General features: G+C 36.8%; 2 protein-coding genes across 2 annotated transcripts in view; one reads left to right on the forward strand and one right to left on the reverse strand.

The window, feature by feature from the left end:
• The window catches only part of LOC129758005 (acetylcholine receptor subunit alpha-like 2), a 205,091-nt gene that overhangs the window by 122,702 nt on the left and 56,633 nt on the right, over positions 1-25,756 (forward strand). The window lies entirely within an intron of this gene.
• LOC129758004 (pyrethroid hydrolase Ces2a) lies at positions 1,192-3,462 on the reverse strand. Its single transcript, XM_055755423.1, has 2 exons — positions 1,532-3,462; positions 1,192-1,437 (listed from the first exon to the last, which is right to left on the reverse strand). Exons 1-2 carry the CDS (start codon positions 3,280-3,282, stop codon positions 1,269-1,271), a joined length of 1,920 nt encoding a protein of 639 aa, XP_055611398.1. The 5' UTR covers positions 3,283-3,462; the 3' UTR covers positions 1,192-1,268.

A 25,756-nucleotide genomic window follows, 5' to 3' on the forward strand; every position in this document is an offset into this window, starting at 1 on the left:
CAAAATATTACCAATATGTTTTAAATGCTGTGATTGGTCATGGCAAGTATGAATTTTTCCTTTAAATGCCCCTGTGTCTTGATAATTTCACAATTAAGGTTTTTCATCATTTTGATCTAAATTTTAAAACACTTTGAATAAGGTGTCACCAAGCAGAGAAAAACGAATAAGACAATATTTTCTGACACATCGATAGAGGAGAATCTAAACTATGATTTTATGCTAAAAAATCATACTGAACTCGCAAAGGTATGCTTTTAATGGGTATGTTCTATCACGGCTCATGCGCTCGTTATAACGCGCCAATCGTAGTAGGCTGAAAATAGCATTAATTTTTCAAAAAGGCCAATTTTCATTGAAAATGAACAAAAAGTCTAAAACCATATTTTGAGCGTTAATTCAGCCCAAAAAATCTACTTTCATTTTTTTCAAAATTTTGATTAGTCCATTTTGATTTTCTTTTCAGTCAAAGTGTCTTTAAGTATTGGTGTGTTTTTGGTCTTCGGCTGCTTTCGGGTGTGTTCGGCTGCTAGGCGCATATTGAATACACAGCGGCGCGTATTCGCAACACAGTTTTGTTCTGTGGCTTTGAATATGGTTTTTAAAAATCAAGTTTTTGAAGCAACTATAGCAATTTGAGCAATTAAATATCATAGGCATTTGTTGAAAACACTTTTCTTCAACGATTGCACCCATTTTCAATACAATTTGTACGTGGAATACATAGAAAATCAGCGATTCGCTTAGGTGGCGCATAATAGAGCATGTTCCCCTATTGAATTTCTTCGTGGTTTATTTTCCCCAATGTGCATTGGATCTCCGAAAACAATCAATTATTGGAAGTTAAATCTGGCAATATTCTTTTCGTGAAGAAATTCATGTACCAGTTCAAAACATATCGATTCGAAGCTGTGAAAAAAGTTTAAGCTACTTCATCAAAGTTTCATCCAAAAAAAATTTCGTTTTCACGATTTTCAAGCAAAAGTTAGGAGTTCACATTTTTTTAATAAACAAAAGTTTGAAATTTATAACTTCAAAAATCTATAACTTAATGATTTTGAAGTTTTCAATGCACATCAATGACACCTCCGGTTCAAACAGTTAGCTTCAGAAAAACAGATTCAAAATTATGTTTAACTTATTTTCTCCCCATTATCAATCATGAATTTACAGCCAAGGACAAAACATCAATCCGAAAGCGGTGATTTATTGATTCTTACTGCCATACTTTAAAATGTTCAAATCTCGAACTTTGTTGCCGCGTCGCGTTAAAGCAGCCCGAAAACTTTTCCTGGCGCCGGACGAGCCGCTCCTCCCAGCAGGCCCGTCACACTTCCGACAACTTTTCCCAGGCCTCCCAGCCCGTCGCCCAGGAACTTGCACGAAATAGACTTAAGCGCCTCCAGCTGGGCTCCCCAAATGGACAGTTGACAGAATCTGTAAAACAAGATGAATGATTCGACTGTTAAAACTTTTTTTTTCGCTTTTTTATCTGATGCCGCGGCGCAAACATTCAATCCCCGGTGCTTGCCTGAAGTCATTTTCGGTGGAAATCTTCTCTCCGATCCGGATGTAGGGGGTCCCGCTGCTGCTAAACGGCTTGAAAAGGTTATCGTCTCGAGGATTGCTGGCATTCATGTGGGCGAATTTGGCGATGAATGTGGCGAACGATTGCCTTGCGTTGATATCGCGTTTGGATTTGACGGCGGCCGAATCGATTCGGTTGCCAAAGATGTCGTGGGTATCGAATAGGACTCCCAGCTCATCGCCATGGGCTACGGCTTCCGGCTTTTGTTGGGGGGTTGGACTTTTGCGTGCTGCAACCAGAGGAAGGCCAGTCAGAAAGTCCGCTCCCTTGGTGTTGTCTGATCGATGCTCGAAGCTGTAGAAGAAAGATTTGGAGGATTTACTCCACGATTGAGCGGTGACGATAGCGGGAAGATTAAACATGGCATCGGTTGTGGCTTCCACTAGTTTGCCGAAGATTTGAGTGACGTTCCAAGTCTTCGGGATTTCCAGATATTTCGAAAGCGGTAGGACACTGCCCAAGGAATCGAGGAGATCAATTGATTTGTTGAGATTGAGAAAACCGTCGAGCCCTACAAGTTTGCTAGTTTTTTGCAGGAACATTGTAGCTGATGCGAAAGTTTTTTCGATTTCTTTCACGTCGATTCCGTTGGCAGTTTCATCTTTTGTGACTCCGATAAGGAGGGGGATTTTGGGAAAGTTTCCTTCTTGCATAGTTTTTTCAGGTTTCTCAGTCATAATTCCTAACAGACCTCTGCCGTCATCTTTTTGCTCAACGACTGGACTGACACCGACATTGCCAGTTAATGCTTTAACTGCATTTTGTCCACTCAGGCGACTAACTTGTAGGTCACTATCGACTTTGATAATTTCATCTAACGACTTGGCTCTCATGCATCGGACGATTTCAGTTTCATTTCCAGTTGTGCAGCCATGCTTAGCTACAATTTCTTTCAGAGTCGTCGTTGGCTCGGAATCGTACGAGTTCGGTTGAAGTGATGATCCGGACATGGCAACGACTCCGGTGATGGAACTGCGGGCCATTGTGGCTGATGACAGAACCATTGCGGCAGTTGCTCCTGATCCTTGTCCAATCACTTTGATTTGATTGGGATCACCGCCGAACCACGATATGTAATCCTTTACCCAGCGTACGGCAGTGGCCATATCGAGCAGTGCAAGATTGCCGGAAAAATCCCGACTGCCATCGCCGATGACGCCCAGAGAACCCAAACGATACTGAATGGGAATAAATATGACACCATTCTGCGTTAATGGTTCCGCTCCATATTGCGCCGCCGAACCATAACGATATCCGCCGCCGTGGATCCAAACTACAACCGGAAGACCAGTAGTTTCATCTGGCATCTGCGGCGTGAAGATGTTCAGCAGAAGACAGTCCTCGTTTCCAATCACCCGGTATGGATTGTTCGGTTCCGGTTGCGGGCACGGCGGTCCATTATTGATCGCATCCACGTCACCGCTTAGTCGCTTGAAGCGCGGCCTCTGGAAGCGAAACTCGCCCACGGGAGCATCCGCATATCTTATGCCACGAAACGCGTAAAGGCCCGTTTGGCGATTTCTCGTTCCCTCGACTCGGGCCGATTTTCCCACAAAACGCACAAACACAACCGGATCATCGACTGGCGGTGGCGCCGCCTGATTCCCTCCAACGATGGCCTCGGACCGCTTTATGACCACCGTCAGCAGTAGCAATAAACCGACCGAAATAATCAACAATCGTCGGCGACACATGGTTCGGGATGTCCTTTTCTTTCTTTCCGGTCTCCCTCCCCGCACATACGACTCAAATATAGACCTGGTTGGGCTCTCGTTAATCAAGGATCTGTTCTTATTCCGTCGTTTTCTCCTTTTCCGCCAAACATCCAAAAGATGTCAACGGCAGCGAAAAACTGAACTGATGCTGTCGCCCTTTGGCCTGCCACTGACTGTAAAAATGGCATTCATAAGTAACCTTCCACTAAATTTGCACTCTTATCAACGTTTTTATAGCCGACATAAGAGCTCTTATGGATGGATGAATGGATGGATGAATATCGTCAAAAGAAGCTGGAATATGGCAGTCAGGCAGTTTTTGCAACCGGGTTCCAGTTTTTTTTATCATAACTTTTGATTCATTTCCTCGGCATCGTTTTGCATTGACCAATAATATATCGGCCACAGCGATGTCAGGATTGAGATAACATTCAGTTATGCTAGCCTTCACTCATATAATGGCACCAAAATTGATGCTCTATAAAAGGCGCTGTTCTAGTCGTTATGTTGACGCAGTGATCTAGAAAAATGGCGTTAATCATCGGAGCAATATTGGGTGCTGTATAATCTAGACGCTTTTGATGATTTCATAATTACTTGTCATAAACAGATGGATTTATTTATTCAGTCTAACTATGTAGACTACAATACTTAAAACTACTTAAAACTAATGTAAGCTATCGTTTTGTTGTTGTATGAAGTTGTTTTTAAATGCCTTTTTTGATTGTGTTTTGTTCATCGCTACATCTATAATTTCATATTGTGAATTGTATTTGTACATCATTTGATTAATAGGTTTATGTTTTGCACTGTCTTTATCGTAAAGTTGAATGTAGAATAAACGTTTATTTCTTAATGGGCGGGAGGGAGCGTAAAAATTGAGTTTAGAAAGTAATTCAGGACTGGCTTTTCTTTGTGTAACAACATCAGTTACAATTGCAATTTGGGAAAATTCTCTACGTCTACTGAGAGGTTCTATATCAATAAGCTTACAACGAGATTCATACGATGGGAGAGGAAAAGTGGTCCAATTGATTTTACGTAGCGCATATAACAAAAATTGTTTTTGAACAGATTCGAGGCGTTGCTCGTGAATATTTGAATTAGGATTCCATATAATGCTACAATACTCCAATATCGAACGAACATGGGATATATAAAGTGACTTTACGGTGTATGGGTCTTGAAAGTGTTTGCTGAAACGTTTAACAAATGCTTGCATGCAATTTGCTTTATTGATGATATTGTTCTGATGTTCTACAAACGTAAGTTTCGAATCCAGTATGACGCCGAGATCTCTTACAATTTTGCATTTTTGTACTGGTTGATTGCCTAATTTTGTTTCAATGATATGGTAACTTTGTTTTCTGCTAAATGATATAGAGTTACATTTTTTAACATTCAACTGAAGTAAACTTTTGTTGCACCATTCAAAGAAAACATTGATTTCGTTTTGAAATGTTTCAACATCTTCGGTTGTTTTTATTTTCAGAAATAGTTTAATATCATCGGCGTATATAAGGTATTCAATCCGTTTGAGAGTTGAAGAAATATCATTAACGAACAGTATGAAAAGGAGAGGCCCTAAATGAGACCCCTGAGGCACACCAGAGGTCACTACTACAGATTTGGATAAATTTGGATAATTTGGAAATTGTATGCGTGGAGATGGACGAGAGCGAGAGAATGAGTTCCGTATTATGTTCTCGATGCTGCGGGAGAATAACAGATCCCGATGACCAAGCGATCTGCTTTGGTAGTTGTAGAAAAGCTTTCCACATCAGCTGCTTACCGCACGCGGTGTGTAAAAATTACGATGTTTTGCGACAAATAAAAAAATGCTGTTTTCGTTTGCGATGACTGTTTAGTTAATCCAAGTTTGAATACGAATTTGAATAATTTAAAGGAGATGATAAATATTAACGATAAAGTCGAAAAAATGAGTAGCCAAAATTTAATTTTCTCAGACTTGAAACAACAAGTTTAGAGTATCGTTAGAGATGAATTAAATTCAACTTCGAGATCGGAGACAAAGGATAGAAACGAAGTGGTTAGATATCATTTGCGTTCAACTTTAAAAAAGCGCTAATTGAATGACAGCGATAGAACACCAACAATGTCTTACTCTAAAGAAGACAACTGTTACACAAAAAGCGGTAGATGTAAGTACACGAACGGAAAATGTTAATACGCCGGTTAAACACGACAAAGGTCAAATAAACATAAAAAGTAAAAATGACTCTTTAGCGAAGCTAGAAGAAACAGTTCGATTAGGACCAACTAATGAACAGCAAATAAATATTACGCGTAAAGATTTAAAATCTAAATTAGATACAGTGTCATTGGGTGTGATTTCTGTGCGGTAGGTTGAATCTACAGGTGAAGTGTTGATTAGATGTTCTTCAAAAGAAAATGCACAAAGTTTTATGACTCATTCGTTAAAAGATTTCGGAAAAAAATATACAGTAGAAATCAAACAACCAGCCAAACCCAAGCTTTGTAGAATCAGATGACTTTAGTGAACAGAATTTTGTTGAGTTATTAAAAAAGCAAAATAACTTGATCAACTCAGTTATTGCAGTAGTCAAAGTTGAGAAAAATAAAAAATGGAAGCATAATCCGATGATTGCTACCATTGAAGTAGATCCAGAAACGTTTACTATATTAATAAAACGTGGAAAAGTAATTATTGGATGGAAACGATGCAAAAATTATGAGGCCATCAGCGTATTGAGAAGTTATAAATGTTGGAAATTTGGCAATAAAGCAGATAATTGCAAGGAGTCTATGTGTTGTGCTAAATGCGGCGAAGGCCACGATGTGAATGAGTGCACTGCTCAATGTGAAAAGTGTGTAAACTGTGTAAACGACTCTCTTAATTCAGATTAAGAAAAACAAGTTGATATTCATCATCCTGCATGGAGTTATGATTGTGAGTTATATAAACGAAAAGTCTCAAAAGCTAGACAATTTATCGACTATGGTAAATAGCAGTCACATTCTGATATTTTGTATCTTAATGTATGCGGACTGATTAGCAAGTTTGATGAAATTTGTGTAGTTGTTGAAGAACTAAAGCCGAAAATTGTTGTTCTAGTTGAAACGCATTTAACGGAAGGTTTGAACTCAAACACATTGAATATAGTTGGTTACACCATGATTCACTGCTTTTCGCACTGAAGACATACTGGAGGTGTTACGATGGATATACAGAATATTTTCAAAATTGACATTCTGTTGAATGCGTATGCTGAAATGAACTGGATCCTGGCAGGGAAACTAAGCGATGGTAAAAGACAGATCGTATTTGGAGGAATTTATCATTCCCCGAGTGCAAGCTTTGCCCGTTTTTTAGACATCCAATTTTTTCCAATCATTGGCTGAGTGAAATTGTCGCAGATGGAATTGACAATATCTTCTGTGGAGATTTTAACATCAATTTCAATAAGCTGGCAGAGCCCAGAGCTTTGAAACGTGTCATCATGGAGGCAAATTGCTTTCATCAAATCGTAACCGGAGACACAAGGATAACAGTTGCCAGCATTTCCAGGATAGATTTAGTTTTTACAAATGTGGACAATGCAGAAGCTAATATTCTCGAAGATTTTCGCGTGTCAGACCATGAGACAATAAGTATTTATGTTGGACTTGAGAATAGCGAAGACGTACGTGAGGGCTACCACATTGTAAACGACTGGAGTCGGTATGATGCCAATGCATTGCGTCAACTGCTTGGTCAGGTATGCCAACCTTGAGATGCGCAGACTTTAATGAGTCGGTAAGACGTTTAGCTGTATTATTAAAAAACAGTGTTAATGCACTTGTGGAGCCGAGAAGTGTTCGTAAAAAACTGGTTCTAAATGGTACTGGTACGGGTACTAAATGGTACTCCAGAAGTTTTAGTGAAATGAAAAAGCAAAGAGACAAACTGTATAAACTCTTTTTATTTTAATAACGAAATGTGAAAGAAGTTGGCGTCAATACACGGTAGTGAGAAGTGAGTACTCTCGTAAAATTATGGAAGCAAAAAATCAATCTTTTCAAGAGGAATTAGAGAGAAACAAATCCAACGGAAAACTTATCTGTAAAACGATAAAACGATTAATAAGTTCAAATAGTGCCAAAAGGGATTCGATCTTGTTTGACGGAGCTGAAATCACAGATGAATCTGATATTGCCCAGAAGTTCAATGACTTCTTTATCGATAGCGTTATGGAAATTCATGACAGTATTCCGGAAAGCTATAATAGCTGCTTGAATCAAATTAGTCACAATGGTGGAAACTTTCCCACATTCGAAACGATAAGTAGTCAAGAGTTTGATGAAATAGTGAACAATATGAAACCCACGGCGGATATCGACAATGTTTCTCTAAAAGTTTTTAAAGATTCATTACCTGTACTAGGAATTCCATTGAGAGATGTCATAAACACAAGTCTTCGAACAGGGATAGTACCCGATACCTGGAAATGTTCAACAGTGATTCCTATTGAAAAACAGAAAAATGCACGAGAGGCTTCATCATATCGACCTATAAACATGTTGGAAATCCAAGAAAAGGTCCTAGAATTAGCAGTCAAAAAGCAATTCTTTCGCTTTATTGAGCGTGAAGACATTTTGATTGCTGAGCAGTCAGGATTTAGGAAGCAGCATTCTACTGAATCTGCTGTAAACCTACTACTTCGTAATTGGAAAATTAATATCGAAGACGGTAAATACACAGTGGCTGTGTTTCTAGACTTCAAAAGAGCATTCGAGACAATTGATCGATTAGAACTCGTAAATGTTCTTATGAAATATGGTATAAATGGTACGATTTTAAACTGGTTTAAGAATTACTTGAATATCAGAATGCAACGAACAAAATATGGTTCATCTTACTCTCAATACAGAGAAAACAGTCTAGGGGCTCCCCAAGCAAGTGTATTGGGTCCCTTGTTGTTTATACTCTACATCAATGACATGAAAAATTGCTTACGTCATGGTAGTTTTAAACTGTTCGCAGATGATTCCGTCTCCTACTGGAGTGGTAAAGACTTAGAGCTCGTGATGTCAGAGGCAAATTCAGATTTGAAAAACAATGCAGAGTTTTTGAAGCATAGAAAACTGTGCCTTAATTTAAATAAAACCAACTGGATGATTATTGGAAATCGACAGATTGGAGTTTGTACAGAATTGTTAATTGATGGTTGTGTCGTCGAAAAAGTACGTCAGGTTAAATACTTAGGAGTACAAATCGATGAAAAACTAAATTTCATAGCTCACATCGACTACATCATAAAGAGAATTGCCATTAAATATGGTGTACATTGTCGAATAAATAGATATATGACTTTTTGGTCAAAAATAATTTACGTGAAATCTGTTTTTATGCCACATTTTGATTATTGTGCTACGATATTGCTTCATGTATCAGAAAAACAAACAAATCGGCTGCAAAGAATAAGAAACAAAATAATGCGAGTAGTTATACGATGCAACAGATATACTCCTAGTTCTTTAATGCTTGATATGCTGCAATTGTTGTCAGTCAAGCAAAGGATTGCTTATAACAGTTTGATTTTTATCTACAAAAAGATTAAAGGATTGCTTCCAGCTAATCTATTAGACGGGTTGCAGTACGGAATGGATGTACACGGATACAATACAAGAAGAGCACATGATTTTAGATTATCAAACTCGAAAAAAGAGATGACCAAACGTTCTGTGTTCTATAACGGACTGAAAATGTATAACAACCTACCGCGAAGCCTTAAAAAACAGTCCAAACTTAAACACTTTTAAGAACCTGGCAATAAATTACGTGGAACAGATAATTTGGAAAAAGGAATAATCTTAAAAAAGATAATACAATAGTGATGGAGATCTGACGAAGCATCAGATAGAAATTGTACGGTGATGGTCATACGCTGGAGTAAGAGGAATAAGTCGTACAGAAATTGATAAAATGAAATAAACAATATATATTATCCTAAGGATAAACTGTCCCTCCCACTTCAAAAGATGCGTATGGGGTGGAGGAAGGTGCCAAATGGGCCTGTGGGACCATCACACAAAAAAGATTTGAATGAAAGCCAATTTTTTCAAATTTGAAGATTAAAAGGGGTATGTCAATGCGATCAAAGACTTTGCTAAAGTTGGTATAAATAGCCTCAACATAAAAGCCTTTGCTCATAGAATTGATAACATTTGTAACGAATTCGAGAAGATTTGATGCTGTAGAGCGTCCTTTGAAGAAACCATGTTGTTTACTCGTTATAATATTTTTTTACTGGTTGATAATTTTTTTCATTTATTATTGACTCAAAGAGTTTTGGGAGGCAAAACAAAATAGCTATTCCTCTATAATTTCGTACATCTGATTTTTTTCCGGACTTAAAAATCGGAATTAAAAAAGATTTTTTCCAAAATTTGGGTACTTTCCTATAATTTAATGACATATTTAAAAGAATTAGAAGAGGCTCGGTCAATTCGGCCGCCAAAATTTTAAGGAAACATGGGGGAAGTCCATCAGGTCCTGCTCCTTTAGAAACATCAAGTTTTCTAAGTCCTTCGAAAACATTATTGTAATCAATTTCATTTACTTGAATGTCACACGCTAAATCTGGAATGATTGAAAAGTATTCCCTATCTCGGTCAATCTCAGTAATAGAAGTGTACATTTCTTGAAAAAAAAAAGTTGCAAATAAGTTAGACATTTCCAATGGATTATTTCCAATGCTTCCGTCAAGTGTCAACTGAGTAGGAAATTTTAAATTTTTCATCTGCGTTTTAGTATAGTTTAAATAGTAGTTTGAAAGTGAACTAAAAATTTTGAAACCATTTCATAAGGATCACATTTCATTCAGGCGTTTTTTTCAAAGATATGAAGCCTAATATTTCACAAAATCCTTAACCATAAACCTACAGATAGAGAACATAATGCTGAGTTCAACTAGATTGGTATCTCAAATTCGTAAATTAAATTTGTTAAATTTACGATATAATGCCTGGCTCGACTCAAATTTTGATCACATTTTGATAATTTCTACAAGGCAACTAAATTTTCATTTTTCCTAGGTGCAAAGAATTTATGAGCATAACTAGATTAATTCGAGTGCCCTGAATCAGAATAAATTATTTAGTTTTTTCTATGAGTTTTCTTTCTATTTTAAATTTCTTTAAAAATAGGTTCAACACATTTGAGAAATTTCAGCATTTTTTTTGACAAACTGTAAAAAAATTGAATAATTTTGAAAAAAGGTTTAAAAATGAACAAATTTTCCAAAGACCGCAAGTAATTTTGACGGAAAAAAAAAGTTTTCGTTTTGTTTCCGTAAATTACGAGTTTTGACAAATTTTTCAAACAAAAATTTGAACCAGATTGAATTTTAGAAATATTTTATAGCGAAAGTCAAATCGTTTTGCTTCTTCATCAAATTTGTCAAAGGAAATAAATCCCACTTTGAATATTTGTTGTTAAATTTCAGAAAAAAAAATCAATGATAAAATGTAGAATTTCACTTTTAGATCATTGTATTTCTTATATAAGAATATCGAAGCGAATCATTATTCCTCAATTTAAAGAATTATAAACAAATTCAGAATGATGTTTGTTTTTCATGCATGTTTTTGTTTCATCAGTTATCAATGATTGATTTTTATGATTCTATGTCAACAAAAGTAAAGGCTTAAGACCAAATCCGACAAAAGATTCGAAATCATGACTAAAAATTCATTTGAATAAGTCATTGAAAAACAGGCACTAAAAACCAATTGAATTTTATAATTAAGTTTTTAGTAATAATTTCAAATGTTTTTTATTCTAAAATAATTTAAAACTTTTATTAAATTCATCTCCATATTTTGTATTGATGTTTAAACAAAGTCACCTAATTTTATGGTTTTACTATTTATATTTTATTTTATTTTTTCTAATTAGTACGTTTTGTTTTTTTAAATTTGAATAATCATAATTTTGTTTAAATCCTATGAATCTAAATTTTAAATAAGAAAAACATAGTTCCTTTCACTTATTTTGATTATTTAAAATCTTCTTTGTGGAATCGATCATGATTTTTAAATTAATCTTTGGAAAGTTTGAAAAGTGATTGGAAGTAGTAACTCCAAAATCAATTTTAATTTGCTTTGTTAACTACAAAAAAAAACTTAGAATTCCTGATATTTTAATTTTTATCAGTTTTTATTGGTCACTCAACAAAATCCTTTGATGATAAATTGAACACGCAAATATGTTAAATTTTTATTGTGAACTTCAAAAATGAGTTGAGTTAGCCTTATTTTTCAATAACTAGGAAAAAATGAATATAAAAAAAATATCTCTCACTTTGATCACTTAAATTGAAATAAATATTTTCTTCTTTTTTATCAAAATAAAAATCAAACATCAATAAGGTGTGTGTTTTCAATAAATTTTCTTGATTTATAAATGAATATAATTATCCCAATTGGTAATTCACATTTCAATTCGTAACTAAACATTTTTTCTAATTCATGATCCAACCTCGGAATTTTTTGATCAACATTTTCATTTCAAATGATGAAAATAGTCAATCAAGATGATAGAAGATTTACAATTATCTACAATTATCTACAATTATCTACATATTATATTTTGCTTAACAATTCTGAATTATGGTCAATTACTGATTTGATCTGAAATTTATTTTAGAACTCAGATTCAACTTTTTTTAAACCTATTGTGGTATATTTTATGCATTATTTCTGTGCATTGATTCTTTTGTCCGAAGCTTTTAATTCTTGTTTTATTTGAAATTTTTAATCGGATTCTTTTTTGGTGCTCCGGAAACATTGATTTAAAATTTGTAAACAAGACTGCTTTAAATTTATTCTTCATCAAATTTCTAGTTCAGAATACGAAACATCATTTGGAATAGTTTATTAAAGTCTTAGCAGAAATAGTATCGATCTGAAACATTGATTCTGATTTATTTTCAATCGAATCAGTAAAATTTACTTTTATTTGGAGTTTATAAGATGGTCTTGAGTAGAAAAGTAATAAGAAATCTTTTTTTTTTTTATTGTTTATTGTTATTATTTATTTTTGGTATTGTTATTATTTAATTTTTGAAAAAAATTGAAAACATCAAGAATTGCGAGGAAAAAGTTATCGGATTCCAGATCGGAGATCCAGAGTTCTGAATTTTAAATTCTGAATTCTCAATTCTGAAATATCAACTCTCAATTATGGATTCTGATTCTCAATTGAAAAATTCAGAATTAAGATTTCAGGGGGGAGTCAAATCATAGACTTGCATTTGTTTAAATAGGTTTTTTTTCCGCAATTTTTGGAATGGATTTGTTTCTCCTATTATTTATCTAGGTAGGTTGTCTTCTTCCCCCGGAAGACTCATCTCTTAAAATAACAACAGCGAAGGATTTTTTTTCTTCGGGAACTCAATTTCCTAGATTAATCAATCACGAAATGTGTATCGAGCAGCAGAAGTGATTTATGGCGTTCAATTTTGAAAGCAATACAAATAAATCTAAATCACCACAGATATCCGTGGCGCTGTTTCTGGCCGTTCTGCTTTTTTTTTTCGTCCCTATATATGTTACTTTTTGCTCTCCCGTGATTCAAATCTTTCGATGTTTTATATTCCTGTTGGATGGACCTGGCAGTGTAGCTAGATAGCGTTGTGGGTAACAATTTATTGACAAAACTGGTTGATGGGTTATATTTTTCTAAGCAGTTTGGAAGAATAGTTTAGGGATTAACATAGTTTTTTTTCTGAACAATGTCATCTCGGAATGCATGGTGTCTTCCAAAATTCTCCATTCACTGGCAACATTGCTTCCCCAAATGCAAGGAGTAAGGGTTTTCTTCCGGATCTGGAAGAAATCATGTTTTCCAAGATGCCATTCGATCGGATGCAAGTCCCATCAGCAAGCTTATCCCGGTTGAAGGATGACATCCCGGCGGCACATAAATCACTTCGCGGCCGAAGAAAATTACCCCCAGATATCAGGAAAAAATGCCAAAACCGCAACTTCCGCGAGTTCATCCACTATACAAAGGACTCTTTCCATCGAAGTCCAAACTTCTTAGCTCGTCCTGGAAGAAAAATCGTCCTCGTTACCAGCTTTCCCTTGCTTTTTCTGGCAGGACTGACTCTGGCAGGAAAATTAATAAGTAATGCCATGGTGAAATATTCAGCTTATTACGCCTGGAGTGCCTTCTGGGAAAATTAGAATGTGAAAACTGGAACATTATTAACGTTTGCCCATTAGAGAGCTTCAAGTTGCATTGATCGAGTTCTTGCAACTTAATCAGCGCACAAATTTGTAAAGCACGTTGATCCAGCTCAAAACGCAGATGCTCTTTCATTGAAGTAACTTATCATTATAATATTGCGAATTTATTTTCAGCCAAACTTTACACACAGTTTTGCACTTTTCAAAAAGACAAAACTAGACAAATGTTATACTTGAAAGCTTTCTCTTCTCCAAAAGCGCGCGAGTCCATCGACTTGGGGATGATTAGTTGCCGTTTGTGCTGCGGGAAAATTGTTTTGATGGCGAACATCGAAAGCCACGCAAACGATAAATAATGATGAATTATGACATCGGACTCTGGCCAACGCCAGGGAATCGGTCGTAGTCTTTGGCTCCCTTCCTGCCTAGGATTGGCTTCTTCGGGGGATATTTTGTCCCGGAAGCGACTTGTCAAGATGTTCACCCGGCACGATAATGTCCAACGTTATTTGCAGCTACTAATTGGCAGCCGAAATAACTCCGGAAAAACTTTCACCGAAGTTGATTTAGTCGATAGCTGAATCAATGAGTTTGCCTTTGGGGAACATGAAGGTTGAAAATTAATTGATGGGTACGGTTTAAAAGTAGCTTGATACAATGTACATATTAAAATCTTTTTTAAATTATATTTAAATATCGTATATTTCCTTGTTATGTTGAGATGTTAATGTCATGGAATGTTTTGCTTTGCAGCTGTCGACGATCCAGTGGACTCTGCGAATGGTGGAATTGCATAAGGGGATATTGATTTGAGCGAATGTTACGGGAAAACGTGATTTTCTAAACTGTAGTTTTTTTGTTTCTAATAGCAACAATTCGAAATTAACAGGACACCTTTTTCTTTTTTTTTTATTAATCTAAAACCACTGACCACACTGACTGGACACTCGATTTTTTCAACAGTAAGCAATATCGATTCCAGAGCGCGCATCGATCGATTTGAAGAAATTCTATCCCAGTTAGGAAATGCCACCTGACTTAAAAAAGAGGCAATTTCTACAATAAAATCGGGCTAAACAGATACATTTTTTGTTACATTTTTCAGGTTCGCCACCTGCCGTCGGTATTGCGAACCTACAAAATCTGACATAAAAAATAGACAGAAAATCGTTGAATATTTGCTCTAAGTGTCATGTCAGTGTGATCAGTGCTAAAACTAACTTTACATATCCTAAGATTGATATTTTTATTGATTTTCTTGTTACATAACTTCTGACCAGTAAGCACTTCAAAACTGTAAACTTCTCTGTGATTGTTACTTCTCTGAAGACCTTACCAAAAGTAAGTACACTGAGGTTTTTTTTTGTACCGCGTAAAAAAAAACCGCATTATTTCGAAAAACCGCGTTAATTCGAAAATCCGCTTAAAAAAAACCCGTAAATCGAAAATCCACGTAAAATCCATTTTAATTAAAAAATCCGGGCAAAAAAGTACGTTACTTAAAAGACGCATAAGAACCATGATTATTTAAGAACTTGCATACTATGATAGTTTATTTTAAAGATAAAAAACAAAATCGATTAGATGAATAGAATAGTAGAATATGTGAGGCTTATTTGACAGTATGGAATTCAGATCGTCTCATGTCTCATGTCTCAGGTCTTACGTCTCATGTCTCATGTCTCATGTCTCATGTCTCATGTCTCATGTCTCATGTCTCATGTCTCATGTCTCATGTCTCATGTCTTATGTCTCATGTCTTATGTCTCATGTCTCATGTCTCATGTCTCATGTCTCATGTCTCATGTCTCGTGTCTCATGTCTCATGTCTCATGTCTCATGTCTCATGTCTCATGTCTCATGTCTCATGTCTCATGTCTCATGTCTCATGTCTCATGTCTCATGTCTCATGTCTCATGTCTCATGTCTCATGTCTCATGTCCAATGTCTCATGTCTCATGTCTCATGTCTCATGTCTCATGTCTCATGTCTCATGTCTCATGTCTCATGTCTCATGTCTCATGTCTCATGTCTCATGTCTCATGTCTCATGTCTCATGTCTCATGTCTCATGTCTCATGTCTCATGTCTCATGTCTCATGTCTCATGTCTCATGTCTCATGTCTCATGTCTCATGTCTCATGTCTCATGTCTCATGTCTCATGTCTCATGTCTCATGTCTCATGTCTCATCCCAAGTAACACAGATTATGCCAACTAGCATTAGGAAGTTTTATTATGGTTTAATTATGGCTTTTTTTTGCAGCTCGTTTTATGGCGGTTTTATTATGGTCATGCAGAATGCTTATAATTTTTTTTCGACTAATGTTTTTAGATGGTTTTGAAAACGCTAATAAAACTTTTATTAAACATGCTGTTTTAGTTATTTTGAAAGAGTTGTGAATGCTTTTTTTAAACTATAATAAAACACAAACCTAGAAGTTTGCTACAAGCTTTTTTTGCATGTTCTATAATAGCACTCAGTGCATGATTATTAAACCGCCATAAAACTTAGTGACAGTTCTCGATCAAGATGTCAAAACAGGACACGCTAAGATTAGATAGCACATATTTGAATTGGAACTCCCATTTTTACACATTTTTGGTAAGTTATGCGTGTTGGTTTTGAGTTAAAATTTAAAAAAAATACATCTTTGAAAACTTGAAATCACCGAAAGTGGTATGAATATCTTTACAACATGAGTATTGAGTGAAAGGGCCCAAATAGTAGGAAAAAAATTGTTGCTTGACGCCATCATTAATTCAAGATGGCGGCTTCCGCTATTATTTTCAAAGCTGTAAATTACTGAAAATATCGTGAAACCTTCACAATATGGTTATTAGGTGAAAGTAATAAACGAGTAGAAGTCAAATTTCGTTGCCCTTCGCCATCTTAAATCCAAGATGGCGGCTACCACTCAACTTGAAAATACTGTAAATGACTGAAAATCGCATAAAACCAATATTATAGGGGTATAAGTTGAAAGAAATCAACCGGTAGAAGTTGAATTTCGCTATCTGACGCCATCTTGAAATCCAAGATGGTGGCTTCCGCTAAACTTTAAAATGTAGTAAATGACTTAAAATGACATGAAACCCAGGTGGTAGTGGGTGGAAGGGCTTAACGAGTAGAAGTCGAATATTGCTATCTTACGCCATCTTGAAATCCACGATGGCAGCTTTCTTTAAACTTTAAAAATGCTCTAAATCATTGAATATAGCATGAAACCTCCAAAATATGGTGGTTTGTCCATTAAGATAAGCTATAAAAAGTTTATTTTTGCATTCTGTCGCTATCTTGAAATCCAAGATGGTGGCTTCAGCTGAACTTAAAAATAATGTAAATAAATGAAAATAGCATGAAACTCCCAAATATATTGTATTGGGTGCTAAGGCTAAATGATAGAAGTCAAATATCTCTTTTCGCGTTTCTCTGAAAATTAGTAAGTGACTGAAAATCCCACAAAAACCACCACAATACAGACCCCATTCGTTTTTGACAACATTCGATTTTGGCAACATCGAATTTGGCACATGTGCCTAAATCAGACGGTTAACAGAAACAACATAACCTTATAGTTTTCGCTAGAATAAGACCAATACAATTTAAACATAATAGCATGATAGGAATAATAGAATTACATAAATGGCAAAAAAATCAAAAACTATAAACAAAACAAGAAAAGTGCTAAATGCATTAGAAACATAATGAAAAAATCATAACAAAAGTGATTTAAAATTATCTAAATTGTCTTAAAATAGTAGTTTTAATGTAGTATTACGTGAAAAAAGTTGTGTTCAAGCGATTTTCACCTGAAGCTGCCATCTTGGATTTCAAGATGGCGTCGGAAAGAAAAAAATCGACTTCTAGTTTAGCCCTTTCACCCAATACCCGTATAGTGGTGGTTTAATGCGACTTTTTGTCAGCATTAAGCATTAAAAGTTGAGCGGATGCTGCCATCTTGGATTTCAAGATGGCGTCTGATAGTTAAATTCAACTTCTACTCGTTTAGCCCTTTCACCCGATACCCATTTTGTTGGGGTTTCATGCGATTTCAAGTCATTTACACCATTTTAAAGTTCAGCGGAAGCCGCCATCTTGGATTTCAAGATGGCGTCAGACAACGAAATTTGACTTCAACTCATGATTTATTCCACGGGTCATTCAAAACCAATCCCTTTTCATTCAAAAAGTCTGTCCTCATTTACTGTACTAATGATTAACAACTCACAAATGAGGAACTCAACCTTAGCGTGTAATTGGTTAGCTTGCGAGAGAAACGTCAAATCGTAGCTTTTTTTGGGGTCATCATTAAACCATAATAAAACTATGAATTGACTCATGCCATGTTGGTTGCAAAATCGAAGGGCACAAAATGACGCCATGTTGATGGATTCACAATGCAAGCATTGGAAAATATTTTTTCAGGCCTGTTTCCATCAATTCCATCATGATTGACCATCAGATTTAACGAGGCGCATTTATTTTAAGATACTATTTCATATACATTTTACCTAAAATCTTGACTGGCAGTAGAAAGGAAGCTCAATATATGGTTAAAACATTGGTTTTTTTAGCTATTAATTTTACCAGATCATATCTGAATAATGCAATCATCATTCATCAACCATTATGGTTGCTGGAAAAAATAAAAAAAAAACTCCGAGAACTGACAGAACCGAAAAAAAACAAAAATTTCTAACATGTTTTATAATAGCTTTTTAAAAGCTTTGGTGACCAATATTGATGACCAACAATTATATGTCTTGATGACGTTTCTAGGGTAGGGCCAAATAGCCTGATTTTGGCTTTATTAGAATCCAGGTGATGTTATAGAATGCGCTTTAGCTTTTTATGAAGATTAATGCGATAGTCCAAACGATATTTTGCTGACCATAATAAAGCTAAAATTGTTACTTGGGATGTCTCATGTCTCATGTCTCATGTCTCATGTCTCATGTCTCATGTCTCATGTCTCATGTCTCATGTCTCATGTCTCATGTCTCATGTCTCATGTCTCATGTCTCATGTCTCAGGTCTCATGTCTCAGGTCTCATGTCTCATGTCTCATGTCTCATGTCTCATGTCTCATGTCTCATGTCTCATGTCTCATGTCTCATGTCTCATGTCTCATGTCTCATGTCTCATGTCTCATGTCTCTTGTCTCATGTCTCATGCCTCATGGTCATGTGTCATGTGTCATGTCGCATGTCTCATGTCTCATGTCTCATGTCTCATTTCTCATGTCTCAAGTTTCATGTCTCAGGTCTCATGTCTCATGTCTCATGTCTCATGTCTCATGTCTCATGTCTCATGTCTCATGTCTCATGTCTCATGTCTCATTTCTCATGTCTCATGTCTCATGTCTCATGTCTCATGTCTCATGTCTCATGTCTCATGTCTCATGTCTCATGTCTCAAGTCTCAGGTCTCAGGTCTCATGTCTCATGTCTCAGGTCTCATGTCTCATGTCTTATGTCTCATGTCTCATGCCTCATGTCTCATGTCTCAGGTCTCATGTCTCATGTCTCACATCTCATGTGTCATGTCTCATATCTCAGGTCTCAAGTCTCAGTTCTCATGTCTCATGTCTCGTGTCTCAGATCTCGAGTCCCATAATTCAGGTTTGTAAGTCTCATGTCTCATGTCTCAGGTATCAGGTCTCAGGTCTCAGGTCTCAGGTCTCAGGTCTCAGGTCTCAGGTCTCAGGTCTCAGGTCTCAGGTCTCAGATCTCATTTATCACGTTCTTAGTCTCAGAGCTAAGATTTTCCCAACTACAAAAAGATTGTGAAGTGTTTTGTTTTGAAAAAGTCATCTTGAAATCCGCGTTAATTCGAAAATCCGCGTAAAAAAATCGCGTAAAAAAAATCTCGTAAAAAAATACAGCGTAAAAAACCGCGTTAAAAAAACCTCAGTGTACCCCGAGTACTTATTATTTATCACAACTGAAAACTAGTGTTTCAAATCATTTGGCTAATAGTGTTATTACGATTTACTTTTTTCGTCGAACTAATTCGCAAGAGGCACTCCTCGTTTCGCGTGATCTTGAAAATCTCGATTGTGCTCGTACAAAATCTTCGTCTTGGATGCAACGATCATTTGTTTCCGTCTCGGCGTCTCACTCCCCGAAGTGTCATCACCTTTTTCTCTTAAAGATCTTCTTTCTCGTGTTTTTCCGTTTTTTCTCGTTTTTCGTCACGGCACCCTTCTGCATTTTCTATTCGTTCGTCTTCTTCTGCCACACTGCCAGCGATTTCGTTTACCCAAAACGTGATCTTCATTGCCTATCTGCACACGAAGATTACTGTTGTCCTCTACTGAAACCACGTTTCTGCCGATTTCAACACTAAAGGGTTATACGGTCAAAATTTGGTCAATAACAACTTTAAAAAAACGAACACACACATAAAGGATCTCAGTGAAACTTCATATTTCTTTGAAGAGATCTAATTTACTTAACTCTAAGGCGTACATCTTTCAAGGATATTATGGCTAGCATCTTACAAATGCTAAAACCACCAGACCACAGAAAGAGTACTATGTGTGCCGTGATCGGGACTCGATCTCATGGACTCTGGCTTAGAAGACTGGAACGCTATCCTCTAGGCCACGGCCGGCGGCAGATTTTTTTCAATTTTGCATTTAAAAAACCTGAACACCCCTCATTTTGAAGGTGTGTGTGTGTGTAGTATGTTGCTTCTATTTTGATTTTGGAATACACTCTTCAGTTGTCAAAATGCCGTCCAAGGAAGAAGAGCAGCGTATCAAAATTTTGCTCGTGCATCGCGAAAATTCGAGCTACTCGCACGCAAAGCTGGCAAAATCGCTAAAAGTTGCTAAATCAACCGTTACAAATGTAATTAAAGTGTTTGGGGAACGTTTGTCGACAGCCAGGAAGTCTAGATCGGGGAGAAATCGAAAACCGGAAGCCACTGAGACGACAAAAAGAGTTGCCGGTAGTTTCAAGCGAAACCCTAACCTCTCTCTCCGAGATGCCGCAAATAAGCTGGGTGTATCGTCTACAACCGTGCATCGAGCCAAAAAACGAGCCGGACTATCGACTTACAAGAAGGTAGTGACCCAAATCGCGATGATAAACAAAATACGATGGCCAAAGCGCGATCCCGGAGGCTGTACACGACGATGTTGCCGAAGTTTGACTGCGTGATAATGGACGACGAAACCTACGTCAAAGCCGCCTACAAGCAGTCTCTGGGACAGAAGTTTTATACGGCAAAAGGAAGGAGAAAGGTAGCAGATATTTTCAAGCACATGAAACTGTCAAAGTTCACGAAGCAATATATGCAGGTGGTTCCCAAAGACAAGAACCCTCCCAACACGCCAGAGCTCCACCCAATTGAGAAATACTGGGCTATTATCAAGCGGAACCTAAAGAAGACCAAAAAAACTGCTAAGGACGAGCAGCAGTTCAAGGCAAATTGGCTTTCTGTGGCGAAGAAGGTGGACAAGGTGGCTGTACAAAATCTGATGGCAGGGGTTAAGCGTAAGGCCCGGCAATTCGGATTTGGAAAAGCGAAAGCCTAACTGAATATTTTTCCTGAATTTTATACCAATTAAACTTAAAAAAGAAATTTAATTTGATTTTTTAAATAAACGATTTCACCGATTTACACGCGTTTTCTCTTGACCAAACTTTGACCGTATCACCCTTAAGTATTGACATCGGCCGCTTTTTGAATGCTCCCTGTATCCAAAACAGTTAAAATATTCTCCGGTGTTCCAGCGTCTGTCGAATTCTTTTTAAATTCTGTTGCAGTTTCAACGCCATTTACCACAACACTTGCAAATGAACCGTTTTCTTTCACATCCAGCAGCCTAACGTTCAAGTTTCTTTTTTTGGGACAATGAATCCTCACATGATCCAAGGCCCCACACACAAAGGCCGCCATCAAAATGAATTCTTGCCTTGATACATTGGATCTGGAGTTGAGCAGGTAACTCATTTTCTATTTCCATGTACACTCCCCTGACCCCGTTTAGAATGGGGAACCCAGAGTCCGCGGAATATCGTTCACTAACCAATTGTTGGATTTTCCCGTACCTTTTTAAAACCATACATATTTGCTGGTCCTCTACTTCCGGTGGAAGGCCAAATATTCTAACGTACCGTCAAACGGGGCATCATGCAACAGCGGGGTTCGATGCAACATTTATATAACACTACATTGAATCAATTTTTTATTTAATGTATTGTAATAAAGTTATCTTTTAATGATAACAAAATGATGATGACATAATTTCTCGCATCTTAAGCTAGTTGTCTTAAGTTTTTTATTTTTATGTAAAATTTGAAAAATCGAGCAATAAATGTACAAATTTTAACATGTTTTGAAGTCGAAAAAAACTTTACCCAGTATGACGGATCGGCTTGATAAAATTGCCTACAAACTTTTTACAGGTTTCCTTATGTTATACCAACATTGTTGGAGTAAAAATATTTTTCGAACAATCACCCAATTTTTTTAAATGAATATTTTTAAAATTCAATTAGGTGTCTGGAGTTAAATGCAACAAAATGCAAGTCAAAGAAATACCTTGTAAATCTCGTTTCCATGTGTTGGAATATGAATGTTTTGTATCACGCGTTTGTAAACATTTAAATTTCATTCATCCAAACATTTATTTTTATGATTTCAGCTTGCAGAATTTTTCGTAGTATTATATAGCCCCTAAATGTATGCAGCATCCTTATTTTCAGAAAAAATGTGAAAATTTGTTTTTACAGACCCAAAAACTACTGCAATTGGTGTTGTCATGCGTAATGGTCTTTAAGGCATCGCAAATATATTAAAAACTATGAATTTTCGTACGTGTTCATAAGATTTTTCATTAAAAACAAAGTTTGTTGCAAGTTACCCCATTTTCTAAGGAGGGTGAAAATCGCATGTTTTTAGAAAATTAAAAATAACTGAAGAAACCAATAATTTTTTCAACTACGCCAATTTGATGCCCCAGCATCCTTAAAACTTTTGATGCATAAAGGATACGATTAACTGTGAACATAAGTTTTTTAGAAGCCATTGAAGTTGAAAATTGTTGCATGTTGCCCCAGTTGACGGTACTTGACTGCTCCGTTAGCTACAGAAACTATCACGTTTATTTTAATCCTGCTGCATACTCGAAGATAACCTGACTGCCTAGCCTTACCAGCGCCATTTGCAATTTTTTTTCTGATTGAAACTTTACGAATAAACTGAAGTCCTCCCGGTACATGGCGCTTAGATCACCACACCTCCATCTATTTTTCCGAAAAAAAATTTAAAAACTTCGTCGTTCTGCGTATGAATTCCAAAATGGAATTTCAGAGTTATTTCTCGATTGGGTTCCATTTTGTTTTCTGTTTTCACTAAGCAAACTAAAACCACGTCCATTCTACTTGGTAGCTGAAACCGAACTTCTAACACCTAGAAAATCATCTCAAATTTGCCACACCGACTCCATTATTCAAATATTATACATAGGTGATTTTTTTCATGGTTCGAAATTTATTCTACTATTCTTATATTGAGATCTCCATTGATATAATATTTAAATTTATACCTGAATCTGATAGAAATTCAGAATTTCTTGCGAACTCGTCGACCACTCGGAACTCGAAATGAACTCTGGAAAATGTTGCGCAATCCAAAGTTGGGTTTACTTCGCTTTGTGAGCCGGCGCCGAGTCCTGTTGGAAAATCTAATCCCTGGAACCAAAATGTCGACGTGCCCACGGTTCGACGACATTCTGTAAAACTTGTTCCCGATATGTATTTTGGTTGATCTTCATTCCTTCAGGGACAAAAACCAGCGGAGTCCGGCCATCACGAGTGATTCGGGCCCAAACCATCACAGATACTGGTTTCTGTCGCCGAGTGGCTTCGTGATCTGTCTAGCAACCAAATTCTGTCGTTCTGCTTATTAACGAACTGCTGTACGGTGAAGAGTTTCCCGTCGGTAAACACGATATTCTTCAACCTTCCTTCCGCGGCCCTCTTCAGCAGCGCCTTCGCTCTTTTTACCCGTTCTTGTTTCTGCTTCACCGTGTGGTCTTGAACCTGTTGGATCTTTAAGGGATAGGTCTGAAGTTTATCTTTCAGGATCCGACGGAGTCTTCGATCCGATATATTGAGATCCTCTGCCAATTTAGTGGCACTACGACGAGGATTTCTCTTAAGGCGCTTCTTGACAATCTTCGCCATGGCAGGTGTCACCACAGTAGGTCGGCGTCCCCCACCATACCGTTTTTTGGCACTTCCGGTTTCAAGATATCTTTTAACTGTACGGTATACAAAACTTCTGCACACACTTATATCAGACAGCTCGTGAACTATCTCCTTCTACCGTTTGCCAGCTAGGAACAAGGCAACCACAGCGCTACGTTTCTGTTCGAGATCCATTTTTCCGGATAACACCTGATTACAAAAGTAACACTTACATCCAATGATTGCTAAGCCTTATCTAATGTAAATATAGCGACGAGGGGTCGTTCAATACTGTTTCGTGTGCAACGAAATAATTACTGTTGAAGTAATGTAGCAGTACAATTGCCGGACCCTATATTTTGTGTTGAATACCCTTTCCACATGTTGGTGCTGATATATTCTTGTTTCGCAAATTGTGACTTTAAAAATCAGAAATTCTTGATAATAATTTTAACAGAGGTAGAAAATGCTTCAACAGTGGCACAACGAGTTTTTTTAAACTTTCTACTATATATCATAGTTTTAATTGGTTTGTGTTTTACTAGTGTCTGGGACCTGGGACCTGTTCAACAACTAGTGTTTCTACCCAGTAACTTATATTTATTTTACACAACGAATTGGAACATTGACTGAAACCACAAGTTTGATATGCACCTACATATATTTAAAGCTAACAAAACGAATTCCATAGTCCAACGCAATGGCAGTTTTCAGCACTTTTTTTTAACACGATTCAGCATTCATCCTGAATTTAGGGCTCCCACCTTTATAAGATGCATACGTGTTCGTTTAGCAAATAAAGACCGAAATGAAAAACCTGCTGCCAAGTCGAAGCAAATTAACAAAACAGGTCTCGGAGAAAAAGGCCCCACCGGGAAACCATCTGGGTGGGACACAACGACACGCTGTACTGCCAGCCAGCAACCTTCGAATATCATAAACCCTTGGTCCCATGCAGTATTCCGGCTGCTGAATGGCCAAAACGGCAACCAGAAACCGATGCGAGAGAATCCACTTTATTTTATGGCCCATTCTGGAGACCACCGCCACCGCCGCTTGGCCATCATCGATACTGACTGGACAAAGTCAGCGAAATTTGTAACCACTCTGCCTAGAAACGACTGACCAAATGGACTATGCCACCTTGCTACGGGGCGCTCGTTCTTGGTCAACCATAAATGGAGCAGAGGACTTTAAGAGGTCTTTACAAAGAAGAAAGATTAACAAAATAAATTAAAAAAATATGTTTAACGAATTCACAGACAATATCCTCAAATAATATAATGACCTCACAAGTTACAGAAATAAAACTTGAAAAAAAAATCATTTAAGTGATCGACTTACAAAGAAAAAAAAAGTTATTGATCAAAAACCAATATTTTTTTCTTACGAACAAAATATTCCATAATTTCATTCATATTGAAATCTTAACGCATCCTTTTCTTGTAGTCAACTCTTGCATAAGCTACTGTACATACTGTACATCAATGACATGATACATTGTTTACAATACGGTCGTCTAAAACTATTTGCGGATGATTCGGTCTCCTACTGGAGCGGTAATGATTTAGAACTTGTTATACAAAAAGCAAATGCTGATTTAAAAAATATTGCAGATTTCCTGAAACAGAGAAAATTGTGTCTGAATCTCAATAAAACCTACTGGATGATTATTGGTAATCGCAAAATCGGAGAGTGTTCAAACTTGTTGATTGATGGTTTTGCAATCGAAAGAGTACATCAAGTCAAATACTTAGGAGTACAGATAGATGAAAAGTTAAATTTTATAGCTCACATTGACTACACTATTAAGAAGATTGCCATGAAATATGGAATACTTTGTCGGATAAGCAGATATATGACTTTCTGGTCGAAAATTATTTACGTGAAATCTGTAATTATGCCACATTTTGATTATTGCGCTACAATATTGCTCCATGCATCAGATACGCAGACAAAGCGGCTGCAAAGAATACAAAACAAGATAATGCGAGTGGTGATACGATGCAGCCGATACACTCCTAGTGCTCTTATG

Source organism: Uranotaenia lowii, chromosome 3, assembly GCF_029784155.1.
Source record: "Uranotaenia lowii strain MFRU-FL chromosome 3, ASM2978415v1, whole genome shotgun sequence".
Classification (NCBI taxonomy): domain Eukaryota; kingdom Metazoa; phylum Arthropoda; class Insecta; order Diptera; family Culicidae; genus Uranotaenia; species Uranotaenia lowii.

Bases quoted from the DNA above. Each gene is read 5' to 3' on its own strand.
- LOC129758004 (XM_055755423.1), bottom strand. From the start codon at position 3,282: ATGTGTCGCCGACGATTGTTGATTATTTCGGTCGGTTTATTGCTACTG. The intron at 1,438-1,531 runs GCAAGCACCGGG...CTTGTTTTACAG, and splicing joins TCCACCGAAAATGACTTCAG to ATTCTGTCAACTGTCCATTT.